The 14,482-nt window shown below is 48.5% G+C and overlaps 1 protein-coding gene across 1 annotated transcript in view; it reads left to right on the forward strand.

The window, feature by feature from the left end:
• Window positions 1-10,439: 10,439 nt before the first annotated feature.
• Window positions 10,440-14,482, forward strand: part of LOC112238697 (CCN family member 2) — a 6,790-nt gene continuing 2,747 nt past the window's right edge. Inside the window, exons 1-3 of the mRNA XM_042295131.1 lie at window positions 10,440-10,669; window positions 13,292-13,508; window positions 13,755-14,006. Of these exons, the coding sequence (XP_042151065.1) occupies window positions 10,616-10,669; window positions 13,292-13,508; window positions 13,755-14,006 (523 nt within the window). The 5' untranslated portion in view covers window positions 10,440-10,615. The remainder of the gene's footprint in view (window positions 10,670-13,291; window positions 13,509-13,754; window positions 14,007-14,482) is intronic.

The raw sequence follows: 14,482 nt of genomic DNA on the forward strand, positions 1-14,482 counted from the left end.
CTTCTCAAACATTCTTAAGGCAAGGGAGGAGGGAGAGGTAAAGGGGGATAGAGAGAGAAAGAGGCAAAAAATGTGAGCTTGCGTCCCAAATGCCACCCTATGGGAAATAGCCATAGGTCTCTGGTCAAAAGTAGCGCACTACAAAGTGAATAGGGTGGCATTTGGACCACACACTGAGGCTGGCCAAGGCGTGTGAGGAATGTACCAGAGACTTCAAAACAACATCCCGAGGGAGAAGCAGCTGAGACGGAACGCAGGCAGCAAGCGGCCAACGGCTGAGGGAGGAGGGAGCAGAGGGGAGGAGCACTGCCCGCGTTCTATTTTTAGAACCGCCACCTCACTTCATTAAAAACAGGATGCTTTCATAACCCCAGCAGGTGTCCTCGAGGGAGAACATTATTTTAGGCAAAATAACCAGAGCCAGAGGAGGATGGGAGGATGGGAGGAGAGGAGAAGGATGGGAGTGAGATGTGAGGATAGGGGGAGGGGAGGATAGGAGGATGGGAGAAGGATGGGAGTGAGATGTGAGGATAGGATGAGGGGAGGATGGGAGGAGGGGAGAAGGATGGGAGTGAGATGTGAGGATAGGATGAGGGGAGGATGGGAGGATGGGAGGAGGGGAGAAGGATGGGAGTGAGATGTGAGGATAGGATGAGGGGAGGATGGGAGAGGGAGGATGGGAGTGAGAGGAGGGAGGGAGGATAGGAGGATGGGAGGAGGGGAGAAGGATGGGAGTGAGATGTGAGGATAGGATGAGGGGAGGATGGGAGGATTTGGAGGATGATGGGAGGAGGGAGGATGGGAGGGGTGAGGAGTATGAGGGGAGGAGGGGAGAAGGATGGGAGGAGGATGGGAGGAGGATGGGAGTGAGATGTGAGGATAGGAGGAGGGGAGGATGGGAGGAGGATGGGAGGAGAGGAGAAGGATGGGAGTGAGATGTGAGGATAGGAGGAGGGGATGAGGATGGGAGGAGGATGGGAGGATGATGGGAGGAGGGAGGATGGGAGGAGGGGAGAAGGATGGGAGTGAGATGTGAGGATAGGAGGAGGGGATGAGGGGAGGATGGGAGGAGGATGGGAGGAGAGGAGGATGGGAGGTTTGGAGAATGATGGGAGGAGAGGAGGATGGAAGGGGGAGGAGGATGGGAAGAGGGGAGGAGAATGGGAGGGGGAGTAGGGGAGGATTTTGCTGGGAGGATGTGAGCAGGGAGGAGGAGAGGAGGATGGGAAGAGGGGAGGAGGATGGGAGGTTTGGAGGATGGGAGGATGGGAAGAGGGGAGGAGGATGGGAGGTTTGGAGGATGGGAGGAAGGGAGGAGGGAAGGAGGAGGGGAGAAGGATGAGGGGTGTGAGAGGAGGGGAGGATGTTATGAGGGGAGGAGGGGATGGATGGTAGGAGGAGTATGAAGGGAGGACAGGAGGGTAGGAGGAGGGGAAGAGGGGAGGAGGATGGGAGGATTGTAGGATGATGAGAGGATGGTAGGATGGGAGGAGGAGGGGAGGAGGGGATGAGGGGGGTGGTAGGAGGGGAGGATTGGAGGATGATGGGAGGATGGTAGGATGGGAGGAAGGGAGGAGGAGGGGAGAAGGGGATGAGGGGGTGGTAGGAGGGGAGGAGGATGAGGGGAGGATTGGAGGATGATGGGAGGATGAGAGGAGTAGGGGAGGGGAGGAGGTCTTGCCACCACACGGGGCTGTAGAGTCTGGTTGCGTACCAAATGGCACCCTATTAATCGTGCACTACTTTTTACCAGAGTCCCGTGGGTCCTATAGGCCCTAAAAGTAGTGCACTATATAGAGAATAGTGTACCATTTTGGACGCAGGAACCCTGAGGCTTGTCGTCTCTATTTCTGCAGTGTCTTAGAGTTGCTGCCCGCATGACTTGAATGAATTATGCAATGTAGGCATTGGGAATTTTATTTGGGCGTTTGCTGCTCAGAACGGGGTGGACGTTTCCCCCCCATTCGTTTTTTTTTTTGTGGTTCTCTCTATACTGCTACTCGTGCTCCTGCCCCCAACATTTCATGATGACTTTTTTTCATGTTTGATTGAAATATAGTTTGACAGGAGGGTTCATTTGAATTTCGAAGCATTTGTGCCGCAGAAAACTGTCCAGAAAACTGTTGACAACCAGCTCTGACGTCTTCTTATCTCTCTAAGACTTTGCCTAAAAATCCCTCAATGCCATCCCCCTCCAATGAAAGGCCACCATTTTTTAAATTGAATCTTTATTTAACTGGGCAAGTCAGTTAAGAACAAATTCTTATTTACAATAATGGCCTACCCAGGCCAAACCCTAACCCGGACGACACTGGGCCTATGGTACTCCCAATCACGGCCGGGTGTGATACAGCCTGGAATCAAACTAGGGTCTGTAGTGACGCCTCTAGCTCTGACATGCATTGCCTTAGACCGCTGTGCCACTCGGGAGCCCTGAGTGAAACCTGAGACAACATCGCACATAGAGCGATCTTTATTTCTGTGATCCAGCCTTCTCATACAAACTACACAGTTGGGTCCACACTTTACAAGAGTGCTCTCATTTAAGTTAGGTTGTACTTGAGTAGGTCAGACACTCTGTTACTAACGAGAACAAAGCTCCTCAGGACTGATGATAGGGGGCTGTGTCCCAAACGGAACCCTATTCCCTATATAGTGCACTACTTTAGACCAGAGCCCTATAGAACCCTGTTCCCTATATAGTGCACTACTTTAGACCAGAGCCCTATAGAACCCTATTCCCTATATAGTGCACTATCTTTGACCAGGTTCCATAGAGGGAGCACAGCGAGGGAGATGAGAGGGAGACCCATAGTAAAGACACTATTTAACACCTCAGCAGTGACTCAATCCCCCTGCCTGGCCCGTTTTTTATATTCTTTCTTTATTACTGCATTGAGTCTTGTGTTTGCAGCCTTGTCCAGTTTAGACTCTTACATAGAATAATATTGACATAAATATTGATCTAGATTTGTCTAGATCTGGGAGGGAGGGAGGGATCTAGAGGTTTGATCCATGGTAAAAGATATGTTTTTCTCACCTAGATAGAAGAGGCTGGGTGGGTAGCAGTTAGAGGCTGGGTGGATGGGTAGCAGTTAGAGGCTGGGTGGCTGGGTAGCAGTTAGAGGCTGGGTGGCTGGGTAGCAGTTAGAGGCTGGATGGGTGGGGAGCAGTCAGAGGCTGGGTGGGTGGGTAGCAGTCAGAGACTGGGTGGGTGGGTAGCAGACAGAGGCTGGGTGTGTGGGTAGCAGACAGAGGCTGGGTGTGTGGGTAGCAGACAGAGGCTGGGTGGGTAGCAGTCAGAGGCTGGGTGGCTGGGTAGCAATTAGAGGCTGGCTGGATGGGTAGCAGTCAGAGGCTGGGTGGATGGGTAGCAGTTAGAGGCTGGGTGGGTGGGTCGGGTTTAGAGGCTGACTGGGTGGGTAGCAGTCAGAGGTTGGGTGGCTGGGTAGCAGTTAGAGGCTGGGTGGGTGGGTCGCAGTTAGAGGCTGGCTGGGTGGGTAGCAGTCAAAGGCTGGGTGGGTAGCAGTTAGAGACTGGGTGGGTGGGTAGCAGTTAGAGGCTGGGTGGGTGGGTAGCAGTCAAAGGCTGGGTGGGTAGCAGTTAGAGGCTGGGTGGGTGGGTAGCAGTTAAAGGCTGGCTGGGTAGCAGTCAGAGGCTGGGTGGGTGGGTCGCAGTTAGAGGCTGGCTGGGTGGGTAGCAGTCAGAGGCTGGCTGGATGGGTAGCAGTTAGAGTCTGGCTGGGTGGGTAGCAGTCAGCAGTCAGAGGCTGGCTGGATGGGTAGCAGTCAGAGGCTGGCTGGGTGGGTAGCAGTCAGAGGCTGGGTAGCAGTCAGAGGCTGGCTGGGTGGGTAGCAGTCAGAGGCTGGCTGGATGGGTAGAAGTTAGAGACTGGGTGGGTGGGTAGCAGTCAGAGGCTGGGTAGCAGTCAGAGGCTAGCTGGGTGGGTAGCAGTCAGAGGCTGGCTGGATGGGTAGAAGTTAGAGTCTGGGTGGGTGGGTAGCAGTCAGAGGCTGTGTAGCAGTCAGAGGCTGGCTGGGTGGGTAGCAGTCAGAGGCTGGCTGGATGGGTAGAAGTTAGAGTCTGGGTGGGTGGGTAGCAGTCAGAGGCTGGGTAGCAGTCAGAGGCTGGCTGGGTGGGTAGCAGTTAGAGCCTGGGTGGCTGGGTAGCAGTTAGAGGCTGGATAGCAGTTAGAGGCTGGCTGGGTGGGGAGCAGTCAGAGGCTGGGTGGGTGGGTAGCAGTCAGAGACTGGGTGGGTGGGTAGCAGTTAGAGGCTGGGTGGATAGGTAGCAGTCAGAGGCTGGCTGGAAGGGTAGCAGTTAGAGGCTGGCTGGGTGGATCGGTAGCAGTAAGAGACTGGGTGGGTGGGTAGCAGACATACCACCCTGCATACCACTGCTGGCTTGCTTCTGAAGCTAAGCAGGGTTGGTCCTGGTCAGTTCCTGGATGGGAGACCAGATGCTGCTGGAAGTGGTGTTGGAGGGCCAGTAGGAGGCACTCTTTCCTCTGGTCTAAAAAAATATCCCAATGCCCCAGGGCAGTGATCGGGGACACTGCCCTGTGTAGGATGCCGTCTTTCGGATGGGATGTTAAACGGGTGTCCTGACTCTCTGAGGTCATTAAAGATCCCATGGCACTTATCTTAAGAGTAGGGGTGTTAACCCTGGTGTCCTGGCTAAATTCCCAATCTGGCCCTCAAACCATCACGGTCACCTAATAATCCCCAGTTTACAATTGGCTCATTCATCCCCCTCCTCTCCCCTGTAACTATTCCCCAGGTCGTTGCTGCAAATGAGAATGTGTTCTCAGTCAACTTACTGGGTAAAATAACAGATAAATAAATCAAATAAAAAAGATTCATAGCAGACAGAGGCTGGGTGGCCCCCTCCTCTCCCCTGTAACTATTCCCCAGGTCGTTGCTGCAAATGAGAATGTGTTCTCAGTCAACTTACTGGGTAAAATAACAGATAAATAAATCAAATAAAAGAGGCTGGGTGGGTAGCAGACAGAGGCTGGGTGGCTGGGTGGGTAGCAGACAGAGGCTGGGTGGCTGGATGGGTAGCAGACAGAGGCTGGGTGGCTGGATGGGTAGATTTAGCAGACAGAGGCTGGGTGGGTGGGTAAGACTTAGCAGACAGAGGCGAGAATGTACTGTACATTTAGAATGTACTGAATTAATAAAACACTATTTTCTCTATGAAACAGAAGGAAATGAAACTGGATCCAAACACGCTTTTTTCACAAGTTGGGAAGAATATATATTTTTGCCTTTCACTAGTTCTGATTGTGTGGAGCCTTCTGTCTCAAAGTCCAGGGTATACAATATGCATCACACATATAGTGGACTACTTCTGACCAGGGCCCTGGGATGCAGACATTGTCGACAGTATTTACACTGGGTTCCGCACGATACGGTAAGCATCGTGGGCCAAAGTTCACCTCCCTGTCAGAAGGAATATCACAGGCGTCATCTCGTTCCCAGACGACAGGCAATGAACTGCGTACGTCGCGAAGGAAACCCACAGAACCAGATGAGGCCTACGTTCCACTTTCTGTTCATCTCAGCAGGAAAGTTACCCCGACGTAATCAGGTTGTCCGGCAGGCTCCTACCACACGGCTGGGCTCTGGCTGGGGAGTGTTCCACCCTCCATCCTGCCGAGCTGGATAATCCTTCTCTAATAACGCCACTCAGCTTCACTAACAGGTGAGGTTATCTGGCATGGAGGAACTGCTAGTCAGCTGAGATAAAAGAGTGTGAGAAGGAGGTGGACTGTGTGAGGTCATGAACTAAGAGTGCGGCCTAAATTGTACCCTATGCCTTACAAAGTGCACTACCCTATTCCCCTATTACCTATGGGCCCTGGTAAAAAGTAGTGCACTATATAGGGAATACAGTTCCATTTGGGACAGCCATGAACTCTGCTCTCTTCTCCTCCACAGGAGGTCCAGGAAGCTCCCTGATGATAAGCCCTTGTTGGCCCTCACACTTTGCTGCCTGCCTGAGATATGAGACTAGAGGGAGGGAGTCAACCCAACGCAGATGAATCATCGCTGTAAGTAATAAGGGGAAGAATGTTTTTCTCTGACTGGGGACTGCTGCGTTAGTGTCGGTAAGTCGGGTTTCTTTTTGAAGGATTTTTCGTCAGCGAACGTGATGAAGACTTACGATGGGTCTTAAAGGCCGTGGAGACTGAGAGCAGAGACCTGGCATGCGTCCCAAATGGAACCCCATTCCTCCTTTGTTTAGTGCACTCCTTTGTGATCAGGGCCTATATAAAAAAAAAAGAGTCAGGCACTAAATAGGGAATAGGGTGCCATTTGTCACACAGCCTGAGTTCCAGCGAGGACCCGGCGTGTTGTGGTCTCGGTCGGTGCGTTCGAGGCTTTGACTGTTGGACGGTGTGAGTCACCAGAGAGCAGTGGCACAGACAGAAGCGTCAGGCAAAGAGGAGAGCAAAGCCAGTCAAACACCTCATTCCAAAAGACAGCCTATTTCCTACATAGTGCACTACATTTGACCAGAGACCATAGGAAACCGTTCATTATTAACACAGGAAGCAATTAACTCCCCATAGATTCGGGCCATTAATAAGTCTATGAGTCAAAGGGGTTTATTTTGATGCCAAGTTGGATGACCTTACAGGGACTGAGGTCAGGGCAGATGTCATCTCAATCAAGACCATACCCACTGGGTTTCCTGGGTAGCAAGAATCCCCGTCAGCGTACCACAGAGTGGAAACATACCGGGATATAAATGTGGCTAATGATCACATGTACAGACAATGAAAAAAACGCATGAACAACACATTGTAACGGTTTAAAATTGGTTTATATACCTGGCCTGTTTATTTCCATGCTCTACTCCCTGACTTAAAGACCCTGTGCTGTCTCAGTTTAGTCCCCAGGACCTCACCTCGTGTATAATTGTTTTTGATGTAGATCAGATACAGTAGGAAAGTTTATTTATGGTTAAATCCCCCATTTACACACACACACACACACACACACACACACACACACACACACACACACACACACACACACACACACACACACACACACACACACACAGATGTGGCCTTCTTCCTCTCTCTCCGTGATATGAGCATTGTAATCTCTGAAATCCCAGACCTAGGGCAGCAACAGCACTGGTGTTAAGCCAGAACATTTGTATGTTGTGGGGAGGCAACACATCTGTCTAGAGAGAGACTGTGAGCAGCGTGGTGATGGCCTCCTGGTGGCCATGTGTGGTACTACAAACACAAGTGGCGTGAATTACAGTGTGTGGAAGTTTATGATGCGGTCAATGAACGGCAACAAAAGCAAATAAATCGTAAACATGAGCTAAAAACACACACACACACGCACGCACACGTACACACACACACACACACACACACACACGCACCCGCACACACACACACTGCAGCATTCTATTGATGTAGTCTAGTACTGAAGTCTAAACACAGAGTACCAGTGTTACCATAGCGGCTGAATTGTTGCTTGTGTTCCCTAGTGATATGGCATCAATCCTTATGATGATCCAGGCTTGAGCGTGTTTATCATTCTTAACTAAGTTACAGGCTTCGGATGTTATCCTTGCCTGTTGCATGGTAAGGGAACTGCTACCTCACATAAATAGCAACCGGTTGAGCTATTATGCAAAATCATTGGCTGCTGACCTCTGTCCCGTGCCCAGCCCAGTATCCATGTAGTATCATGTGGATTAGAGCTCTTTGACCTCTCTCTAGTCTTTATTAAAACTGTCCCTGTCCATGTGGTATCAACAGTGTTTACATGTCCTAACTCTCTCTACTGGCTGTCTCTCTCAACTGAGGCCGGTCTTTTTGAAATTCACACATTGCAGCCATCAGCCTTCAATGCTCTGAGCTAGGGACTAGCCAAGGTCTCTCGGCTAGAGACCTCAAGATACTAGTCCATGTACGGCCCTCCTTAGTTACGGTTCTGTTTTGAACATGCTTTAGCTTTAGCTTGTCCCGGCTCGTGTTGCCAAGGCACGGTTTCCTCTAGCCGGAGGTGGGGTGGGGTGGGGTGGGGGGGGGGGGGGGGTTACACACCAAGTTAGCTTGTTCTTGTTCATTATGTTCTCAAATATGATCCCTGGTGTGAGTGTGCTCGCTGTGGCGTTTGGGCAAACAGAACCTCTTGACTTTCTAGGTAGACACACACAGCTTCATGAGGGTTGACATGATCCAGGAAATAGCTGCTAGCCGGGCGAAAAAAAGAAAAAAAAAGCACAACATTGACTTTTTCCTTCACCATGTGTGTTTCCTATTTACACCTGACCAGTGAGGAGTGGACAGGCTGTTCTTGTTTTAACTACTGTGTGTGGACCTGTCATCCTTCTTAATCCTCTAATGTGGGGTTTAATACGCTCACGTCCAATTACATAGGATGTCATGACGGACATTTCCTCTCTGGTGGTTAGAAACATCAACATTACTCTGTACTGGTGATCTTTCATCTCTCTCTCTCTCTCTCTCTCTCTCTCTCGCTCTCTCTGTCTCTCTCTCTCTCTCTCTCTCTCTCTCTCTGTCTCTCTCTCTCTCTCTCTCTCTGTCTCTCTCTCTGTCTCTGTCTCTCTCTCTCTCTCTCTCACTCTAAGAACTCTCAAAACGATAGCTGTTGCATAATGAACGTCCAATGTTTGTCCTTTACGCTTAAACTGATGCTCTTATTCAAACTATAAGTTACCTTGATTAAAGCCTTACTTCCTATTCATACCAAAAATCTCTGTGACCCCGACGCTACCTGTAAACTACCTCTAAGACAGGTAAAGACCTCTGTGACCCCGACACTACCTGTAAACTACCTCTAAGAAAGGAAAAGACCTCTGTGACCCCGACACTACCTGTAAACTACCTCTAAGAAAGGTAAAGACCTCTTGACCCCGACGCTACCTGTAAACTACCTCTAAGACAGGTAAAGACCTCTTGACCCCAACACTACCTGTAAACTACCTCTAAGAAAGGAAAAGACCTCTGTGACCCCGACACTACCTGTAAACTACCTCTAAGACAGGTAAAGACCTCTGTGACCCCGGCGCTACCTGTAAACTACCTCTAAGACAGGTAAAGACCTCTGTGACCCCGACACTACCTGTAAACTACCTCTAAGAAAGGTAAAGACCTCTGTGACCCCGACACTACCTGTAAACTACCTCTAAGACAGGTAAAGACCTCTGTGACCCCGACACTACCTGTAAACTACCTCTAAGAAAGGAAAAGACCTCTGTGACCCCGACACTACCTGTAAACTACCTCTAAGACAGGTAAAGACCTCTGTGACCCCGACGCTACCTGTAAACTACCTCTAAGACAGGTAAAGACCTCTGTGACCCCGACACTACCTGTAAACTACCTCTAAGAAAGGTAAAGACCTCTGTGACCCCGGCGCTACCTGTAAACTACCTCTAAGACAGGTAAAGACCTCTGTGACCCCGACACTACCTGTAAACTACCTCTAAGACAGGTAAAGACCTCTGTGACCCCGGCGCAACTTGTAAACTACCTCTAAGACAGGTAAAGATCTCTGTGACCCCGGTGCTACTTGTAAACTACCTCTAAGAAAGGTAAAGACCTCTGTGACCCCGGCACTACCTGTAAACTACCTCTAAGACAGGTAAAGACCTCTGTGACCCCGACACTACCTGTAAACTACCTCTAAGACAGGAAAAGACCTCTGTAACCCCGACACTACCTGTAAACTACCTCTAAGACAGGTACAAGAGGAGGGGCACAGAGTGTAGGGAAAGACCAAGATGACTATTGACAATGATTTACGGGTCATATCTGATATTGGCAGACGGTGAGCGATGCCCTCTTCTAAACGACTGACCATTACCTGTTACCGTGTGTCACCTGTAGTCACCTGTTGACAGTTACTATTAGGTTGGTCTCTGTGTGTTATTTAAGGTTCATATCATGTTGAACAACGTTTATACTTTGAGTCCTTCCCAAATAGCACCCTATTACCTACATAAAGTAGTACACTACTTTTGAGCCCCCATGGCTTGCAATCTTTGTGTTATTTCCCCTGGTTATTACTTAATACTATAAATCTTTCCCCAATACACATGCATTTTAATTCCAACTTCATAATCACTGTAACCATGTTCCTGGTGTAGGCTATTTTGGTCTGAATGGTGGCCAACATGAACACTGTTCTCCTTTAGTCCATGTCAAATTAAACTCACGAACATCTTTTGTCAGTTCCTGCCTTAGTACATAAAATAACTCCCACCTGGCTGAACAGTAGGTTGATGGAGGGGGATGCCTGTCTTTAAAAACAGCTCTCCTCTCAGGAATTAGGAAAAATAAAGCCATCTGGAATGTGAATATTTTGACCCCTTTGGGTCGCGTGGCATAACTCTTGTTTCCTGGGCTACACCCCGCCTCGCGGAGTATTTAAAGTAGGGGTTCTCTCGTCCATGCCTCAGTCTAGCTAGCCCCTGGAGCCCTGCAGAGAGTCAACGAACAACTACCGGTGGAGTGAGAGAAAAGGGAAACTCCCGTCTGCGTGTCTGTCACACGGAACGAAAACAAACGTGTTGGACTGAGTGAGAGCGCGCTGTTGAAATAAACGAGGCAACAATGTCTGAGGGAGTTATCACCAGAATGGGTCTTCTTCTGCTCATCATCAGCTCGGTATGTTTTCACATGTCATATAATATATCAATAAAGTGCTAGATTTTCATTTATATACATTTGTGTAACTTTGTCACAACTTTGCATTTGATGCAATAATAGCTTATTATTTCTTTCATTCACCCGGCTGTTGTTATATGTTTTGTGTTGTCTTCATTGATATGTATTATTTACTTATGTAAAATGTACATTTAAAGTACAACTTATGGGAACTCATTGTGTACTTATAGCGGCTAAAACATCCCATGGGGGTGTGGTCTCAGTGCAGTTCTGTAAAGCTGCCTACAGCAGCTCTATATAGTAGCCTACAGCAGCTCTGTATAGTAGCCTACAGCAGCTCTGTATAGTAGCCTACAGCAGTTCTGTATAGTAGCCTACAGCAGCTCTGTATAGTAGCCTACAGCAGCTCTGTATAGTAGCCTACAGCAGCTCTGTATAGTAGCCTACAGCAGCTCTGTATAGTAGCCTACAGCAGTTCTGTATAGTAGCCTACAGCAGCTCTGTATAGTAGCCTACAGCAGCTCTATATAGTAGCCTACAGCAGTTCTGTATAGTAGCCTACAGCAGCTCTATATAGTAGCCTACAGCAGTTCTGTAAAGCTGCCTACAGCAGCTCTATATAGTAGCCTACAGCAGCTCTGTATAGTAGCCTACAGCAGCTCTGTATAGTAGCCTACAGCAGTTCTGTATAGTAGCCTACAGCAGCTCTGTATAGTAGCCTACAGCAGCTCTGTATAGTAGCCTACAGCAGCTCTGTATAGTAGCCTACAGCAGCTCTGTATAGTAGCCTACAGCATCTCTGTATAGTAGCCTACAGCAGCTCTGTATAGTAGCCTACAGCATCTCTGTATAGTAGCCTACAGCAGCTCTGTAAAGTAGCCTACAGCAGCTCTGTAAAGTAGCCTACAGCAGCTCTGTATAGTAGCCTACAGCAGCTCTGTATAGTAGCCTACAGCAGCTCTGTATAGTAGCCTACAGCAGCTCTGTATAGTAGCCTACAGCAGCTCTGTATAGTAGCCTACAGCAGCTCTGTATAGTAGCCTACAGCAGCTCTGTATAGTAGCCTACAGCAGCTCTGTATAGTAGCCTACAGCAGCTCTGTATAGTAGCCTACAGCAGCTCTGTATAGTAGCCTACAGCAGCTCTATATAGTAGCCTACAGCAGCTCTGTATAGTAGCCTACAGCAGCTCTATATAGTAGCCTACAGCAGTTCTGTATAGTAGCCTACAGCAGCTCCTTAAAGTAGCCTACAGCAGTTCTGTATAGTAGCCTACAGCAGCTCCTTAAAGTAGCCTACAGCAGCTCTGTATAGTAGCCTACAGCAGCTCTGTATAGAAGCCTACAGCAGCTCCTTAAAGTAGCCTACAGCAGCTCTATATAGAAACCTACAGCAGCTCCTTAAAGTAGCCTACAGCAGCTCTGTATAGTAGCCTACAGCAGCTCTGTATAGTAGCCTACAGCAGCTCCTTAAAGTAGCCTACAGCAGCTCTGTATAGTAGCCTACAGCAGTTCTGTATAGTAGCCTACAGCAGCTCCTTAAAGTAGCCTACAGCAGTTCTGTATAGTAGCCTACAGCAGCTCCTTAAAGTAGCCTACAGCAGCTCTGTATAGTAGCCTACAGCAGCTCTGTATAGTAGCCTACAGCAGCTCTGTATACAATCGTACATGATGAAATAGTAGTGTTGTTTTAATTGGGTGTCACTGTTAATAAATGACTAAGTTATTGGATTCAAATGGGCTATGTTCTGGGGTGTCTTACTCATTTCTACTAAAAGGAACATCATGTGAGTACTGAGATGCAGAACAAAGATAGTAGTTATCGGCTCCTAGTTGGACATAGGGTCTAAAATGAAGTGCCAAATAGCTTTTTTTCAACTAATAAAATGGTTAATGACTGAGTTAATCCAGGTTCTGCTAATTCTTTATCACTCAAATGTTTTAGACATCCGTTCTTAGAATAAAACATGTAAAGATTTGACAGCATTTGAGGAGCCTATATTGATTTCCTATTACATTCTTACAAGTCTCTTTTATATATATATATATATATTTGTTCAAAAGTAATGCTGTATGTAATAGCAGTGTCCATCACTCTCCATAGAAAACTCTCTCCATAGAAAAGTCTGCTAGAATTGATTTGCCTACATCGAGTCAAGTGTCTCCATCTAGTGGCAGTACGATGTATTACACGTGAGGTGTTAACAAAAAAACCGCGAAGTAGCCCCTTACAACATTCTCTGCTTCTTTGACACACAGTACAGACCCCAGGAGGTTGGTGGCACCTTAATTGGGGAGGACGGCTCATTCTGATGGCTGGAGCGGAATCAGTGGAATGGAATCAAATACATCAAACAACAAGGTTTCCATGGTTTCCAGGTGTTTGATGCCATTCCATTTGCTCCGTTCCATCCATTACTATGAGCCCTCCTCCACTGGTACAGACCGACCTCATTGCATTACTGGATCTAAACATTTTCCCTGGAGACAAATCCTGATATCAGACATTTTATCCACACTATCCTATACATTTTTCTTGAGCTTTTCTGACTTCTATCTTTTGTTTAACATTATCCAATAGATTTTCTAAAGCATTTCTGACTGTCGTTTTCTTCTGTCTTTAGACAATGGCCCAGGACTGTTCCGATCCCTGTGACTGCCCATCGGATCCCCCTCCATGCCCGTTTGGTACCAGCCTGGTTCTGGATGGCTGTGGTTGCTGCAAGGTGTGTGCCAGGCAAGCCGGCGAGCCCTGTACCGTCCTGGAGCCATGTGACCACCACAAAGAGCTTTACTGTGATTATGCAATGCTGAGTGACACCGAGCACGGCATCTGCATGTGTAAGTTGAATTCTCCTGTCAACTATTAAAGAAAAGGGTGGGATGTCTTTAAGATCTCCATGGAGACCATGATCACTTCTTGGCGATCCTATTGCAGAGATGGCTACTGATTTTGTGTAGACTTTGCCACGGCTTTGTTTCTCATTTTCCAAAGTTTCCAATAGGTATTTACATGAGTTTGAACAATATAATGTAAAGCCTTTGAAATATGAAATCTAAAATGGCGTCTCCACCTCTGTGTTTCAGCCCAGGAAGGCCAGACGTGTGACCTGGGAGGGGTCATCTACCGCAGTGGAGAGACCTTTCAGCCCAGCTGCAAGCACCAGTGTGTTTGTATGAACGGAGAGATCGGCTGCGTGCCAACCTGTGCCAACAACGTGCTGCTGGCCTCTCCAGACTGCCCGTACCCACGCCGCATCCAGATCCCTGGGAAGTGCTGTGAGGAGTGGGTGTGTGACCAGAGTCCTCAGGACCACCCCTACCAGTCAGCCATGGCTGGTGAGTCTAACCTCCTACAAACTGGAACTCTTCCTTTCTCTCTCTCTCTCGTGCTCTTTGTCTCTCTCTGTCTCTCTCTGTCTCTCTCTCTCGCTCTTTGTCTCTCTCTCTCTCTCTCTCTCGTTCAAACTAACCACCTTTCGCTCTCTCTCCCGCTCTCTCTCTCTCTCTCTGTCTCTTTCTCTCTCTGTTTCTCTCTCTCTCGTTCAAACTAACCACCTCTCTCTGTCTCTGTCTCTCTCTTTCTCTGTCTCTCTTTCTGTCTCTCTCTTTCTCTGTCTCTCTCTGTCTCTCTCTCTCTGTCTCTCTCTCTCTGTCTCTCTCTCTGTCTCTCCCTCTGTCTCTCTCTCGTTCAAACTAACCACCTCTCTCGCTCTCTCTCGCTCCCTCTCTCTGTCTCTCTCTCTCTCTGTCTCCCTCTCTCTCTCTCGTTCAAACTAACCACCTCTCTCTGTCTCTCTCTCTTTCTCTCTCTG

The sequence above is a fragment of the Oncorhynchus tshawytscha genome, linkage group LG13, assembly GCF_018296145.1.
Source record: "Oncorhynchus tshawytscha isolate Ot180627B linkage group LG13, Otsh_v2.0, whole genome shotgun sequence".
Lineage (NCBI taxonomy): Eukaryota > Metazoa > Chordata > Actinopteri > Salmoniformes > Salmonidae > Oncorhynchus > Oncorhynchus tshawytscha.